This window comes from Rhyacophila brunnea, unplaced genomic scaffold, assembly GCF_057557595.1.
Source record: "Rhyacophila brunnea isolate RB1 unplaced genomic scaffold, BYU_Rbru_1.0 scaffold_17, whole genome shotgun sequence".
Classification (NCBI taxonomy): domain Eukaryota; kingdom Metazoa; phylum Arthropoda; class Insecta; order Trichoptera; family Rhyacophilidae; genus Rhyacophila; species Rhyacophila brunnea.
In genome coordinates, this window is record NW_028232827.1 from 1,536,107 (window position 1) to 1,553,103 (window position 16,997).

The 16,997-nt window shown below is 33.3% G+C and overlaps 2 protein-coding genes across 2 annotated transcripts in view; both read left to right on the forward strand.

Moving 5' to 3' along the window:
• Positions 1-16,997, forward strand: part of dbe (KRR1 small subunit processome component homolog dbe) — a 466,431-nt gene that overhangs the window by 354,515 nt on the left and 94,919 nt on the right. The gene's annotated exons all lie outside the window — the stretch shown is intronic.
• Positions 10,381-15,636, forward strand: LOC147073536 (CUE domain-containing protein 1). The gene is made up of 3 exons (XM_085944600.1): positions 10,381-10,850; positions 11,965-12,254; positions 13,201-15,636. Exons 1-3 carry the CDS (start codon positions 10,564-10,566, stop codon positions 13,353-13,355), a joined length of 732 nt encoding a protein of 243 aa, XP_085800726.1. The 5' UTR covers positions 10,381-10,563; the 3' UTR covers positions 13,356-15,636.

A 16,997-nucleotide genomic window follows, 5' to 3' on the forward strand; every position in this document is an offset into this window, starting at 1 on the left:
TATATAACCATTAGTATAATTTATTACGAGATAATTTTTGTAAAATATCCACGATAAAAAATTATATCCTCTCTACTTTAATTATAGTTTGTCAATTTATGGCTACGGCCGTATGTTGTAGTTTAACTACTAGGGAATGACAAAAGTAATGGCGTATTTCAAAAAAACACTACCTTATTCTTAGGTCAATAATTATTATAAAGCAATCATTATTCATAAGATGTTTATCACACTTGAATGGTCAAAGACATAGCTTATAATAAGTATCTTTAGAATCATCTTCAAATGTGTTAATCTTGCCGATTTTTTGAATAATAAAATGCCTAATTCTTATCAAATTTGGGATCACAGAGATTATCAATATAATTTTTTATCGTGAATATTTTACAAAAATTATCTCGTAATAAATTATACTAATGGTTATATAAATGCGTTTAAAAATTAATAAACGTAAAAAATCTTAACACCTTTTACCTTCACACATTTTACCTTCACACCTTTACACCTTCACACCTTTACCTTCACACATTTTACAAAAATTATCTCGTAATAAATTATACTAATGGTTATATAAATGCGTTTAAAAATTAATAAACGTAAAAAATCTTAACACCACTGCACAGTTATGTACCGAAATATGACTATATTCTAAAACATTAGAGCGAGAGGTTTAAAAGAATACTATTTTATGTAACAAAAATACTTTATGCAGTCATCAAATGTTTAAAATAACTCGAGGGCTTAGTGTCAAACAACACTATCTACAAAAGTGCAACTTTACAGGAGAGCCAAAAATCTTTATTTTAGATTCTTGTAACTCAACAAGGGAAATGTTTATTTAAAACCTAATGTTAATATTTTATAATTTATTGTGTATTGTACATTTATCTTGCTTATGATGATGTTAAAATTTATAGGGATAGTTTTAAAAAAATATGAAAACAAGGGTAACTTATGTAGTTAGCGTTAAACTTTACTGACGATTTAATAAGAAATTAGAAAAGATTGACATAACGTTCTTTGACTATCATGTAGCCGTAAATGTAAAATAACGATATCTAAAAAAAAAAAAAACACTATTTTGTAGATAACGTTGTCTGACTTTAAGCACTCGAACTATAAAGGATAATAAGGCTTCAAAATTATATAAATAGATTATCTACAACGTTTAAGGAGTGTCCAGGATCATGATTTGAAAATACAATAAAAACTCAATTTTGACCTACGACGAGCACGTGGGCCGTTAAACGTTTATTAGTTGCGGAAATCCCCGGAAATATTTGATTGTGATTGAAAATTACACTAAAATCTCCGATATCTTCAGTCACTGGGAATATCTGACATACAATCCGCATAGTTTTCCTCTGTTTAAAAACGAATGGTCCTCCATTTTAAAAAGTTTTTTTGGAGATAAAACTAATAAAAAATATATATCCTAGCTAAAATATACTTAGATTAATTATTTTTTCAATGAAATTAGTGCAATATAAATAATAATAGCTAGTATTTATGCAGTTACACAAGCAATAATCTCCCGAAAAAAGCGAACGAAAATGACAACGCGATACAAGTTCACATTTATAACTGTTCTCATTTTCAAGTTAAGATTTCTATCATGGATGATGAAGCATGGTGGATGTTTCATGGGTAGTAAACCTTTAATGACAAATTATCAAATAGGATGCAATTTCATAGCTAAAAATCGCGTTCATTTAAAAAAAAAAGAATGCAGGTTCATAAATGGGTGACTACCACTGAAAAGGGTCGACAATTAAATTTCGAAGTTGAAGTGACGACACTGGAATATAACATTGAGTGTTTATTACCTTTTTTGTTTACGTCTCGTGATTCACCCCGTCTAGAAATGGGCTTGTAACTAATAAAAAAAATGGTATAGGTACAAAAAAATACTGAATGGTATTACGTCCGCCATCTCTGTAAAAACCCCGAAATATTTTTTTTCCATCATGTTTTTACTTCTTGCACATGTCATTCAACCATCTGTCGATAGATCTTGCAACCAAATATTAAATTTCATATTTATTTTTCACAGTAAAGATATGCCTATGTGAGGACGCCACGTAGGCGTCACCGGATCGTAACGTTCGGCTTGCAAAGGACGCCAATGTGGCATGACCGGACCGTAAAGTGTTAATATTGTATACGTTCAATCTTGGAAATACACAAGTTTAACGGAGTAAATAATATTGTAATTTAAATAATAATGTGAATTTAATAGGAGATTGCTGTTTCTGATAGTAAAGACTTAATGAATGTATTAGCGAGATTTAAAATATTAAAGCAAATAATCATGGCGTACTTATGGCCTTTCCGCTTCATAAATCTAATTAGTCAGACAAATATGAAACTGCGGTAAAACGTATAATATCATGGTGGAATTACTTTGTTAAAAGTGCGAAGCATTGTTTTTTTCCAATCTTTCCATTTTTAATAATTTATGTGAAAAAATAAAATGAATCGGCAACCTACACATGGGTATAAATCAAACTTCATTCAAACTCAGTTTATTTCTAATGTAGTTATTTTTTATTAAAAGTATTTTTTCTGTTATATTTTCTCTTTTATTTTATTTTCCATAAAAATTGATAAAAAAATCAATCCCGAAATCCCGGGATTATTTTAATCAATCCCGGGATTCATAGGTATCGAAAATAGCTCGGGATCCCGGGATTGGAATCCCTATACATGACTAAATACACGTAGTGTCCAAAGGATATAAGCTGCTAATGCCGATTTATTATCTAATGATAATTAAAGAAAAGGAAGGAAGTGAAGTGGGAAAAATGACTTAACCATCATTGTTGGCTTTTCTTTAATTAACTTAATAATTAATATCAGATTAGGAATATAAAAACTAAATTGTTAATTATCATGCACTTCAAGGTTATGTTTATTTTGTATTTTAACTTTAACCTAAAACCATAACGAAAACGTTTTTATGCCTCCTGTAAAATTTGATATGTGTGGATTACGTCCTTTTTCCTTTCTACAGTCGATATTCTTTAACACGTCTTTAAGTTTGTCTCATATTTTTCCACACCCGAGATCCGTACGCTGGAATAACACATCCAATAGGATAAATCAGTTCATAATATAATCTTTGGTCGTTTTCGCATCTTAAAACATAAATAAACAAACATTATTTTTTTTATTAGAATATGGTACAATAAAAATGGACATGGTGTCTCACATTTCCAGGTACAGAGATTTGAGATGATGGGTAGATGTCTGAAACGCACTGTACTTCAATTTACGCTGTGAATCTAAAACACTAACTGTAATATTAGCGTACCTACCTCATTTAATGAGATTAGTAGAGCGGTAGTTTTGTGAATAGTCAATGTATTTTTAATATTCGCTTAAACACTGACCGAGAAGACAATCTATATACTAATTATTATTACGTTTGCCCGTACAAAATGTACTAGTCTCGAATGATAATAATATCGTCGGTGTTTTGTAAAAAGGGCGAATCAACCATTTTGGCGAAATCGAGATTTTAATGAAAATACAATATGTACCCCACTAGCTTTGTTGTGTAAAAACGGCGAATTTTTATCTCCACAGGAAAGTACTTAAAAACGATAATCGACTAAAATTAAATTAATTAAAATTACGAAATAAAAAGCAAATGTGACATATTTGGCATTTTAAAATATTATATAATAATACCTATTATAATGACAGTATTCTTTCTAAGCTTTATTATAAACTTGTTAGATATTTATAATCATCTACAGGTAAAAAACAAATAAATGTCAAAAGTTAAAAATCCTCCTGTAAAGTAGCATTTTGGTTAATTCGCCCTTTTTACAAAACACCGACGATATATTCTTTGCCATTGTGTACATACACCTTCTCGTCTCGTTTGTTCTCTCGTCTCGTGAGGGTAATAAAGAGTTTTATCAATCTGGATGATATTATAATTTAATATTGAGATGTTTATGTAATATTTTTATAATTGTTGTACTTGAAACACATTTATTTTATAATTTAACATATTTTTACCCGGGATTCCAACCCGGGACCCACGACATCAAAGGCTTGCGCATCTATTCTATATACAAGGCTGTTTCAGCGGCTGTCGACGGAAGTTTTATCATATTTATGTATTGAGCCTGTTAAAAGTTAACCGTCTGAACTGTCAAAAAGTACTATGTTTTAACAGCACCTATCTTGCCTGTGTTAACTTTAAGAGCAAGATAGACAGTTTAGACGGCTAACTTATTGTAACAATTATAATACCTCAATACATACGTAAAATGATAAACTACCCTTGATAGCCGACGGTAGCAGTCTTGTGTATAAAATAGATGCGTTGACGCATAACCACTCGGTTATCGTGGATGTTAGACTTAATTACGTGTACAATAAATTTTTATAATATTTAAATTGGAAAATTATTCGATTCAAACGATGAAACTAAGCAATTACTTGTTTTATTACGTTATAATACCCTATTTATACGTGCATGGATTTACTGCTGACTACGTATTATCGCGGCCATAAAAAGAAAATGCACGTGTAAACACATATTATTGTGCAAGTTTGCATACATGGATCAAAAAAGTTCAGCAGCTTCTGAATTTTCACACGAAAGTTGGAACTTAGTGAGATGCGCCTGCGCAGTAAAACGATAGTGATGAACGTGCCGGAAAAAAACCAACTACACCGCACAGAGCGTTTTTGACATTTACCAACTTTCACAACCAGTCAAATAGCACCATAAAATGACAACAACGCGTCTTGCTTATGCTTGAAGAATGAGATTGGCGAGACAGTCAGCACTATTACGTGTAAATAGATATTATCGTGATAGTTTAATTTACACACTATTGGTACCAGTAAATCCATGCACGTGTACAGGAGCTTATAAGGTCTGTTACCGAAAGTTGAGGCGACCAGAATATACTCACACAGACGCATTGTTTACAAACATGATGCTTCAAATTTTAAATCGACTTTTAAAAAAGGTGATTCTTTGTTTTGATTTAAAAAAAAAACAATCAAAAAAGGAACAGCCTATGAAAGAATACTGTATTCTTCAAAAATACACCAATACACACAATCTTTCGTATCTGTGAAAATTTTGTTTTTGTTTTATTGAGAATTGAGACCAAAACAAAAGTTTCACTTCTTTTTGTTTTTAGTTTATGAGAGAAGTCGTATGTTTTTCAAAATTAGTTTTATGAATCCAATTTGCATTTATCAGGCAGCAAGCAGCGTTGTTGTTTTTGTCCTACACACTTCGCGAACCTACTACTACAAAGTTCTAAGTGTTTATTTTTCACAAAACAAACGTAACAATGAAGTAATATTTCAAACACTTGGAACCTTGTAGTTCTGCACGCAACTATTCATTTTCACATTTTTTTTTCAAATTGACTTTATTTTACACACTAAAGTTAGAACTATGCATTTTCTGGAGTGAATGTTTATGAATGAGTTTGTTTTCAAAGTAATCTCCAATGCTACTTAGTTGATTTTTACTATGAAATAAATGTACCTATTTTAATATTGACAAATTAATGTACCTCCCTTGTATGCAAAAAAGAATTACCTAATTATGTGTTCATTAATAATATTATTGTGTATATTAAATAAGTTTAGTGTACAAAAAAAATATATTTCTAATCAAAATTATGTTTATTATTAAAAATGTTGTATTTTTTATATTGCAGATTGTAACAATCAAAAAATTTAAAAAGGCTTGTCGAAATAATAACATCGAGGGTGTTAAGCCAAAAAGGCGTTAGCTTACTTGGAATGTTATCTTCAATGTCTTAAACATAATTCGGAACACCTCAGAAACATGCTTACTTATCAGAAAAAATATTGTGCCAAGTGGAGCTTGAACCCATCAGATTCCAATATGCTTTATCAATTTCGCCACCCGTACCTAATCATGTTGAAATTATCCAAGAAATATAATGTTCAACAACAAAATGCTACATTTATAAACCTTCTATTAGCAACCCCAAAAACGAAATGGTGGGTTCTAGTTTGAAGTCTGTTGTTTTGATGACATAACCGTTGTGCGCATTTATAACTAAATTTTATATTCAAATGTCTGCTTTGATACGGCAATATTATGTGAGATATGTGAAACGTCAAATTGAAGTCAATTTTAATAATACACCATCCAATGATAATATGGATTTGAGTATCTATCCAAGGCTTATTTTGGCATTTACGCATGTAATTAACTAATCAGGTGAATCTGAAATTATATTGAAATGTCATAGATAAGTGTGAAGTTCTCTTCAAATGAACATGACGTAATATGCAAAAGTCACTTGTCACTTGTAGCTAATTTAATCAATAGACCGGAGTTCTTTTTTTTGCTAGAAGATTGTTTCCAACATCTTTTTTACTAAACTATTTCGTTTATTTAAGGATTAATTCACAAAATTTGAAAATGTAACATTCTTTATTTTGAATATACATATGTAATTTGAAAACACCTCAGATATATACATACTTGAATTGGATTCAGTGGTTACAGTTTCAAGTCCCGTCGGGCATCGTATTTTTTCTAGTATGTATATATCTGAGGTGACAGAGGTCGCTAAGCAGATGAAAATGATATTGGGCTGTACATGTCGCTTGGCGAGTGGACAACCGCTGGACAAATACCATCATACAGTGGTACTCATAAAGCACTAAACGCCCACAGGGACGCCTTAAAACCTGCTGGATTGATGAACTCATACATAATTTGAAAACATCTCATGCATATACACACTAGAAAAAATCATTTTTGTAGAAAAAAATATGACACCCAACGGGACTTGAACCTGTATCTGCTGGATTCGCGCCAGTATGCTTTTCAATTAAGCTACGGGCATCTTTTCAAATTATGTATATTCAATTTATAGAATGTTACATTCTCAAATCTTTTTTTTATTCCTTGAATAAAAAAAATAGTTTATTAAACTCATAAAGTTCTGTGGATGTATGTGGCAGCAAAGAACCAGGGACCGAGAAGGGTGAAGGGAGCTAATGGAGGCCTTCATCCAGCGGTGGATCGACCCCGGCGGATGATGATGATAATGTATCTGAGGTGTTTTCAAATTATGTATATCTTTGTTTAGTAATGCACTTTTGGCTTAGGACTCAATATATTTATATTTGATTATGTATGTTATTATAAAACTAATGAATTTATGTACTTTTTAAGTGGTGTCAAATGACAAAAAATATTATATTATACTGTTGTTATTTTGTTTATTTTTAGAGTTGATGTAAATTGCTGTGTGATTGTTTATATTGAATGGGAATATTTAGTCACAATTTGATGGTTACATGGAAATTGTACATATTACATTTCACCGTAGCACAGTTCGCTTTGCTCGTGCTCGTGAGCTTTCGTATCGGAAATAGATGAAAAAATTACGCATTCTGTATTTCTAATTTAATTACATACCTATTTTCTACGGTCTTTCCCTTGTATTTCGGTAATTTTTATTATGTATTTTAGGTACAAGTCAGATTACAGTACCTAAGCCAATCTTCATAGCCGATTTTGGTAAAATTCATGAATTCAAGAATGAAAACCTAACCTAACAAATAATCCAGTATATCGGCTTTTTCAAAATTTGTTTGCCGTTGGTTTCCTGTAAACCGAGAACAACAGTGTTTTATTTAAACATGAATTTTATCTCAGTACTATATGACCCAAAGAGGTTGGACAGTCTTTAATATACGACCATATATTTCCGATACAACATTTCACGGTTAACTGCATGCGTACAAATTTCCGGACACGTAATTTGAAGGGTCACGGTAATCTCTGATAAATTATAAATAATATATGACAGAAAAATAATAACAAAGAAATAAGAATTTTAATTCCACATTGGAGTATAGACCTACAAACTTATCTGAAGAATAGGATGGGGGAGCCACTGTTGAAAACTACCCAATCAAGACTCATAACTGGACAAAATCTGACATCCGAATGAAATTTTCAAAATGGCGTCCTATGGTGGTTCGTAGTTCCATTTTAGTAATCCCATTGACATGGTTTGTAAAATGTCATTATTAGCATAGTAACCGTATATAATTTTTATATTTTTGTTTGACTTGTCCGCCTTCAAACATCGATAAACATAAAGAAATATCAATATTTTTGTGTTAAATAATAATAAATTTGAGAATGAGACCTCATTTACAGAATGTCGAAAACGTTTATGTAACATTTTACAATCTCATATTTACTTTACCAGTCAATTTACTAATTTTGGTTATTGGTGCAGTTGAATTCTTCAGCACCTTTACCAAAAGTCTCTTCGAATTGTGGCTTTATATGATGGCGGTGAGAAATCACGATGTGCTCAGTTTAGTTGATAGGCTTGTTTGCTATTTTTCAGTTTTATTGAATAAGCATAATATATTTTAAATAAAATCTTTACAGAAAAAACTGCATTTTACTAATTATACTTATTATCCCTTTGGTTGCGCTTTTCAGTGGACTGTAATAGAACAGGGATGATTCGGATGCTGGCGGGGTGTTATACCAAGGATACCAGGCACTGATCTTTAATGATGATGGTCATGAGGTTTGCCCCATGGTCTGGTTCTCACTCACTGGCACTACCACTCTCGTGCGATAACTGTTTATTGAGTAACCCTGTGTGCGGCGATTGACAGTCAAAACCAGTGCACATAATGACATCTTATTGTTTTACTGATTATAGGTGTTTACACTTACAAGACTGCCTGTTTATAGTAGGCCTGGCAAGGATAATGGTGTTAAGTGGATAAGACATTTATATTGTATTAGGGCCGCCATAATTGGCCTAACCACTCTTTAAAACAGTGAAATGACTACATTTTAATAAATTTTATCCCTTCAATTACTTTTTTGCTGATGCACAGTTACAATGATAGATTCCTCAGTTTCATTGGTAATTCAGGCGTAAAGGTAGTGCATTCGGCTGATAACCGAACAATCGGTGGTTCGAATCCGATCGAGTGCTTTTTTTTTCATGTGAAAAAATAAATTATGTGTTCATGTCACACGCCAAAAATATACTCTGATCTGATTTCCCAAACGCGCCAAAAGAAGTTTCTTCAATAACCATAGATAATAATAACATACGAAAATAACCTCTACTAGAGATGTAAACTATCAATACATTTTGACAACTTCTTCAATACTTTTTCTATCGATACATTCTTTCAATATGATACATTGCCTTTGTTTATTTGCATTATTTTTGCTGGGTGGACGTAAAAAAGCTGTCACCGAAAATTAAATCTTTTGATATCGACTCTTGTCTTATCTTATAGTGAATTTTTGTCATTTTGTGATGCTGATACGACTAATTATAATTATTCACACGTCTTGTCTTTTCTTCTGATGCCAATCACTGCATCGATACTTTTTTCCACTCCTTTAAAATGAACTAACTATTAACAATTTAAAAGCTAGACATGTGAAATTTTGAGGCAATCTTTATCGTAGGGAAAAGCAGAGGTTGTTTATTATGAAGCAAAACTAGCCGTGTGGACCATTAAATTTGTATGTTGAGTATGTATTGTATCGATTCATTACCGACTCAAGTAGAAAGCCGATACATCCACAACGACTGGTCCTACTTTTTCCGCCCCTCCCATTGTTGTCTAAGGATGACCTGTCATTGCCTGTCATTTTTCTATAGAGTGCTCATACTGACGTGTGTCATGTTCACACAGGGAATGGTTTGATTTAAATAGATAAGTTACATGATAAATAATACACTAACATTAACATACCTTCTACAAATGTAATGCATAGATCAATGCTACATATTTTTTGGAAATCGATATAACCACCGGTTATTGTGTGAAGGACTAGTCTGACTTTGACAGCTGATGAATAACAGGAATGTATATTATTTATAATTTATTAATATATTTGATTTAAGAATTTTTTATAATTCAATTTGAAACGAGAAAGGGCGAATCAATATGTCAAACAATCTGGGATCTGATTTTGACAGCTGAACAGTGGACCACTCGTTGCTAGTACAAAAAGTATGCTCAGGCTTTATTAATCTAAAGATGGCGCTGGTCGATTAGATGCTAACTACGCCCAAATAAAATATTATACCGGGAAAATTATTTTTTTGTAGACGTTGAATAGGAAATATTTTTTTCATATTGGTTAACACCAAGTAAAAAAAACTTTGAATTAAATAATCACAATAATGAAATAATAATAAATCTATCACAGTATGAATGAATGAAATAATACATTTATGTGAACTTAATGTATATTATCTTTCTATTTATATTCAAACAAGTATTTTTAATCATCACATAGGAGGTATCTACATTGCTGCGCATGTATATACAATTTTGCCATAATCAGCTGAGCGACGTGAAGCTGTCAAAAGTGTGAACATTAACATCAAATTGTCGCGCATATATTATTATTATAAAATAATAATCAAAGTTGTGTTTAGACATCATGTGATCAACTTCAAAATATTGCGGGAAACGAAGTCAATTACACTAATTATTAACAATCTTACTGGAATTTCACGAAACAAGACGATGGCATCTACAATGCAGTTGGAGTTTACGCAAGCGATGACAGATTTTAAGACGATGTTTCCCGAAATGGACGACGATGTTATCGAAGCGGTTTTGCGTGCAAATCAAGGCGCAGTGGATGCGACGATCGATCAACTCCTGACTATGAGCACTGACAATCAGAACGAGAGGTTAAGACAAGAAATTGAACAGGACGAAACTGGTCAGCCTATCGTACGACGGCCGGTCGTCAAATCTAGTCCAAAAACACCTTCAAATGACACCGCTATCACTACACCTGCTAACAGGTACACAAGATAATATATTAAACTTATTGAAATAAACTTCGATTATTCTTGTCAAAGTAGATTCCAATTAGAATCAAATCTTATAGTATATAAATCCAACGCAAAACATCAGCCAATTCTGTACAAAAACAATAATTATTATTTTATTTTAATTATTTTAAAACCACACGAAAGATGCCACAAGTAAAAATAAATCTTACGGGCCATAACACTTACCACCATTATCATAAATATCTGGACAAAATCTTTACTTATTGAAAATACAACAAATGATTTGAAACACTACATACATAGGTACCTATTAGAAAAAAACAGTTGTAATGGTGCCGCCAGTGACGTCCCTAGACAAAATGCCGCCCCTAGGCAGTGCCAAAATGCCGCCACATTTTTTTATACAGTACTTTTTATCATCCTTTCATGACTCCAATATCTAAGAATTGTGTTGTATGGATATATTACTAACAAGATATAGGTATGTACCTATACTACTAAACCTAACTTAAATGCCATCTCTGCTTCAATAGACAATATTGCGAGTCTACTGTTTCAGATAGGTAGATACATTTAAAAATACACCTAACAACTTCCATAACTCGCTAGTGACGTGAAGAACGTGACGTCCAAGGACAACGGAAGTAAACTAGACATCGCGAACCCGACAAAAAAAGTCCTGTTGAAAATTGTAAAGTATCTACTTATCCAAATAATATATATATTATTTTGTTTCCAACCAGTGAGCTAATTTTTTTAATGGAAAGATATTTCCGTTATTACTAAGTTTAGGTAGCTTTTTATATATACCTTATGATTCTCCTCGATTTGCCGCCCTTTGAGTAACTGCCGCCCCCAAGCGACGCTCAATCTGCCTACCGCCACGGGACGTCACTGGGTGCCGCAGATGATCGCATGACTTTTTATAACTTTCTTTTTAGACCGTACTTTAAAAGATAGGGTTTTCTTGCTTGTGACCTGAGGTTTAATCCTGGCTGCCAGTTGATATCTCTAGATAAGTATCGATGGGAAGTTGGTCTTTAGTTTGATTATTAAAATTTTGTGTTACATCTCTTTAATTTATACACCAACATAATTTATGATTATTTAAATCTTTTTTCAGCAAAAGAAATGAAGAGAACTCGCTTAGAGTCAAGAAAGGCTGGGCACCTCCTCTGCTCGGCCCTCTCCCCCCGACCTTCCTGAGGCTTCCGGCAACAGAATCGGTTGACCCGCCAGACCTGGAAGACGAACGCATTGCGCTGTTTCTACAGAATGAGGAGTTCATGGCAGAGTTGCGATGGAACCAGGACTTTCTGTGCGCCCTCGACAAAGAGCAGGGAACCAACGAGACCAAGAAAGGACACGAAGAAGAAGCTGACTTCAAAGAAAGACTTAGGAATATGGGAAAAAGTTTGTATTTCACCATATTATTTATATACTATTCTTTTTTGCATGAAATTTTTCAGTCAAACTTTTTTATTTGCAGTTTGCTAGTAGAATGAATCTGGCTGATGTATAATGAACATCTATCATGGCTGATTCAAAAATCGAAAAATGTCCAAAATAGACCATTGTCAGCCTTGAACCACCAAACTTTTGCTCGACAGCCAAGCGCGTCAAGGCTGTGGATAATTTTGAGAACGGTTACCACACTCAACTATTTGACAAGATAGATAGGGTGGATGAGGTGAATTGGCTTAATTTCGAGTTGGCCAGCCACCACATAAATTCTTCGACTCGTGAAAATTTCAACTATGATAAAACAGAAATCGCAGGTTGGCATTTAAATTTAGTACATTGTGTGTTCAAAGTATCAAGGACATACCATAATTATATTAATATTATATATTACCCAATTTGACTACTCTGGCAATTTGCATATGCGAAAAAGCCTAGTGGATGTGATGATAGGTTACTTACAATTGGAAATCTGACGTCACATAATTAATCATGTTGATTTAAATACAAAGCCGATCACGATGTTCAGCAAATATTCAACTACTGTTTCGAGATGACCAAGATCCACATAGGATTGTAAATGAAAAAATCAAAAACAGCCACATATTAGAATCAATGTTCCCTATAAGGTGTGCGCACGCACACCTACCAAAATGTGTCAGCACACATTATTTCATCCCCCGCACAGTCCTCACACAAAAATATTGTGAAAGAAAGTGCCAGATTTTAGTTTTACAAATATCTTTTCTTTATTTCCTATTTTTTTTATTTACTACACCGGGAGACACCAACCCTAGTCTTGCCACTGCTCAGATGCGTTGATGATCCGCACACACAATAGAAAAATTAGAGGGAACGTTGATTAGGATTACAATTTATGTTTTGTTAATACTTCCAGTGTCCCGGAAGAAATTCTCTCAACTGAGCAGAGTTTTCACCTGGCAAGGAAACAAAAAGAGCAACACTAGCGGTGCCGGCGGTCTGCTGCAGGAGGAGCACAGTGATGATGAAGACCGCCCCACAAACTCTGACAATCACGCAGCCCACAAGTAACGAGGAATGTCAACAGTACCTACTATCATATCCCTATCTTACGATGATGCAATTATGCAAAAATATTAGTGCTTTTGCGTAATTTGTATGGTCGCTTCATCCGTGCAATTTGAATATTCAATGCCAGATTTCACTGTGAAAGCAGTGTTTAATGTCTGTACAAAGTTTGCTCATTTTAATCTTCTACTCGGCGGCGATTTTCTTTCATGGAAATAACACAATAGATTCGTCAGAAGATTTAAAAGGGGGCCTCGAATCATACAATTATTGTACGATACTTACCAGAAGTTTTAAAAGGATGCATATTTCTAACAAATTGAGTATAAAATATTATCGAAAGCTTAACAAAACCAGTACAACTAACATCAAAGGGGCCTTTGACATAACAACTCAAACAGATAAGTACTTGAATGAAAAAAAATAAACCACTAATACTGTAATATGACATGACTATCATACTTTTAGTAACAGGATGTGATGCTACGAAAGAGATACATTGATATTTTTACTAGATACGTTGTTAGTTGAAATGTTAATGGAAATACCCTGTGTTTTCATTAACGATCGTATATACATGATGATAGATTTGGAGACCGACTTGTGAAAATTTTGCCTCTGCTATAACCAGCAATTGGGTGTTGAATGTATAACAATAGTTGTGTTGCTAGTATTTAAAAAAGATGATATTTTACACTCAGATTGTGATTAAGATTTCGGTAATGTATGTTTTGAATGTTTGACTATCACGGATAAGGCGGCACTTAAAAGACATACAATGGACAGTTTTCGAAGACTTACGAAGGCTTTCTTACGTATTTGATCATGTGTCATCGCATCAACGATCTAATTTCGAAGAGCACCTCTTGAGAATTGGCAGCATGAACGGAGACATAATAATTAAGTCATAATTTCATCAATACGGTTGAATGCATGTAATTTATCCGCGGGCCACGTGACATAGCTACTTGCCACAGCCATCTGCGGCTGCTACATGCTGGAGACTTCATATCTCATACGGCTTGTGTGGGATCTTCACACACACAGTATCGCTGTGTCGAACACCTGCGGCATTATGGATCAACAAAATTGCACAATCTAGAATAATTCTTTTTTATTAATTGATTGATATAAATTATTTAAGACTCATTGAAAATCATGCAATTTGCGGGATACCAACTTGCCTGCAAATATTGTTGCACAATATAGCTGCGGTTTAACGCAACACCGACTATATTGACTGCCGAGTCTTCATTGTTTGTTGTTTCAAATCATAACGTATCTACATGTATTTCTTTCCGCATTTCTCGCTGTGCCTAGTAGTCCATCATCCAATTTTCCCATCCTTCCTGGCGTCCAGTCAGTGTCATTCACTCGGCGACATCCTGCTGTTGGCAGTAATGTCAGTACATAAATTACATGCATCGAACGAACTAGCAAAATTAGTTAAAAATATTTCATATTCTGTAAATAGGTATACATATTGAAATTTTTACGTAGTGCTTTTTATATCAGGCCAAATATTCCAGCATCTAGTTTTATACTACAAGATTGTTGTAATTATTAATTATTGTGAAAACAATCACTGCTTTGTGGCTTACAGTCAATATTGTCTATGGAACTTAGCGTCTTGTGACATAGGGTGAATCGAATATAGTTGTTATTAGCTAATACATAAAAATATGTAGTCACCAGGTTATTTTGCAAAATTTACAGGCGGTGGGGTCGCAACGCAACTGTCTAAAATTCATGTTACCGTGGTTTGATATGCAATGTTTCCCAAATTTTAAACACCTACCTCTTTAAGAATGATGATATTACCAGCGTATCCTAATCAAAAATTTTCCGTTAAAATCAAATCCGTAAACCAAAATTATAATACAAATACTGCATTATTGTAGTATTGTCAACACTGTACTAAACACTGATAACTCACGTGCTTCGGTTGTAGTTGAGCGTGTTCGTCAATGAGCGCTTACTCTGGTTTTATTTGCGGAGTCAGACATGAACTCACATCCATCGCAATCCAGACGAGAGCTTTACCAATTCAAATACTATATCGTCACCGTTCAGGCAAAAGTCACCAACCCTGAAAATGGCAATTTTGAGTTGAGTATGTCACCCGAAGCGTAAAATTATGTTCTTTAAGATGCAAAACTCACCACGGTACATTAGTTAGTAAAATTTTGCTTAAATCCGAATTATTTGTTTTTCACTAAATGACTTTCGATAAAATCTTAACAAGCAAAAGTCATTATAGGTAAATAGACATTATTGACTATACAAAAAAAAAAAATCCTTCGTTATAAATATACAAGCAAAAGTCACTATACTATGGATGGTGAGTTTTACTGATATTTCTTTTGGCTAACATTGTTCAGATTATTAACAAGCAAAAGTTACCAAACCATAATTGAGCTACCTTGCCTCCTTCAAAACCTTCCAGATGTTTTAATTAGCATCAAAAAGTAAAATTACCTTAAAGAAATTATTAAGAAGACATGAAAAAATAATTTATTGTAGATAAAACCTTAAAAACATTAAAATGCAAAAGCTAAAGCAAAAATTAAAGCATTTTCAAACTTTCAAATTGCGATATCTCAAAACTATGTTTTTAGGGTTGGTGACTTTTGCCTGAACTGTGACGATATATAATGCAGTGTTCAGATATTGTTCTATGATTCTGTGTTCAAGTAATATTATGTGAAATAATAATCATCGATAGATCTACGTCTACGATATGTAGATACAATCTTACATACGTCAAAAGACAGGGATATCCGATTTAACTAACTGACTTCTTCCAGCGGATAGAATATAATATGGGGTGGGGTTACTGCCAAAAGTTGGTAAGTCGATAATTTAGGTATTTAGAGTTAACAACGGATTATCTGTCTATATGTAAATATATATGCTTGAAAAAACAATCAAGGTTATCCGATATAAATATAACATGGACATAAAGCACAAAGAAATTAGCATTATGACTGATTTTGGAAGGCACGTCAAACTTCAAATTGCGATTTCTCCATAACATGATTTCGAGACTTACCAACTTTTTGCAGTAACCCCACGAATGTAGTGCGACTTTTATGTCAAGTCTTCTACGTCACAGCGATACCTGCACGCTGACACTGTTACGTCATGTGTTGAATTGTCATAGCAGATACTCTTATCTCTGGTACTATTAAGAGGAATTTAAATTTTCCTTTTCTGTTTCTCCTCACAATACCTACACCTACATTCAAAATAATGCTCTTCGTTTACTTTCGCAAAGGCTTAGACATTTTAATGTGAATAAAAATTCACGCGAAATCAATCACCCACTGAATTAATGGCGTGGGGAAAGTAAATGCGGGGTCGCGGTCATTGTTCCAGAAACAACCGTGGTTACATGTAAATTGTACGTACATTTCACCGTCGCACAGTTCGCCGTGAGCATTCTACCGGAAAGAGAAGACCGTATACTATACGGTCATCTCGGTGCTATAGAGATGACTGAGATGATTTTGTTCGTGCAGCATTTCCATAGGCAATTTTGGCAAAATTCATAAATTCAAGAATGAAAACCTAACCTAACTTAACAAAAAATAATCCAGTATATCGGCTTTTTCAAAATTTGTTTACCGCTGGCTTCCTGTAAAT

What these genes read in the sequence shown, in the direction of transcription:
- LOC147073536 (XM_085944600.1), top strand. Translation starts at nt 10,564, where the DNA reads ATGGCATCTACAATGCAGTTGGAGTTTACGCAAGCGATGACAGATTTT. An exon ending in ATCACTACACCTGCTAACAG is followed by an intron (nt 10,851 to 11,964) that starts GTACACAAGATA and finishes ATCTTTTTTCAG; the next exon opens with CAAAAGAAATGAAGAGAACT. An exon ending in ACTTAGGAATATGGGAAAAA is followed by an intron (nt 12,255 to 13,200) that starts GTTTGTATTTCA and finishes TAATACTTCCAG; the next exon opens with TGTCCCGGAAGAAATTCTCT.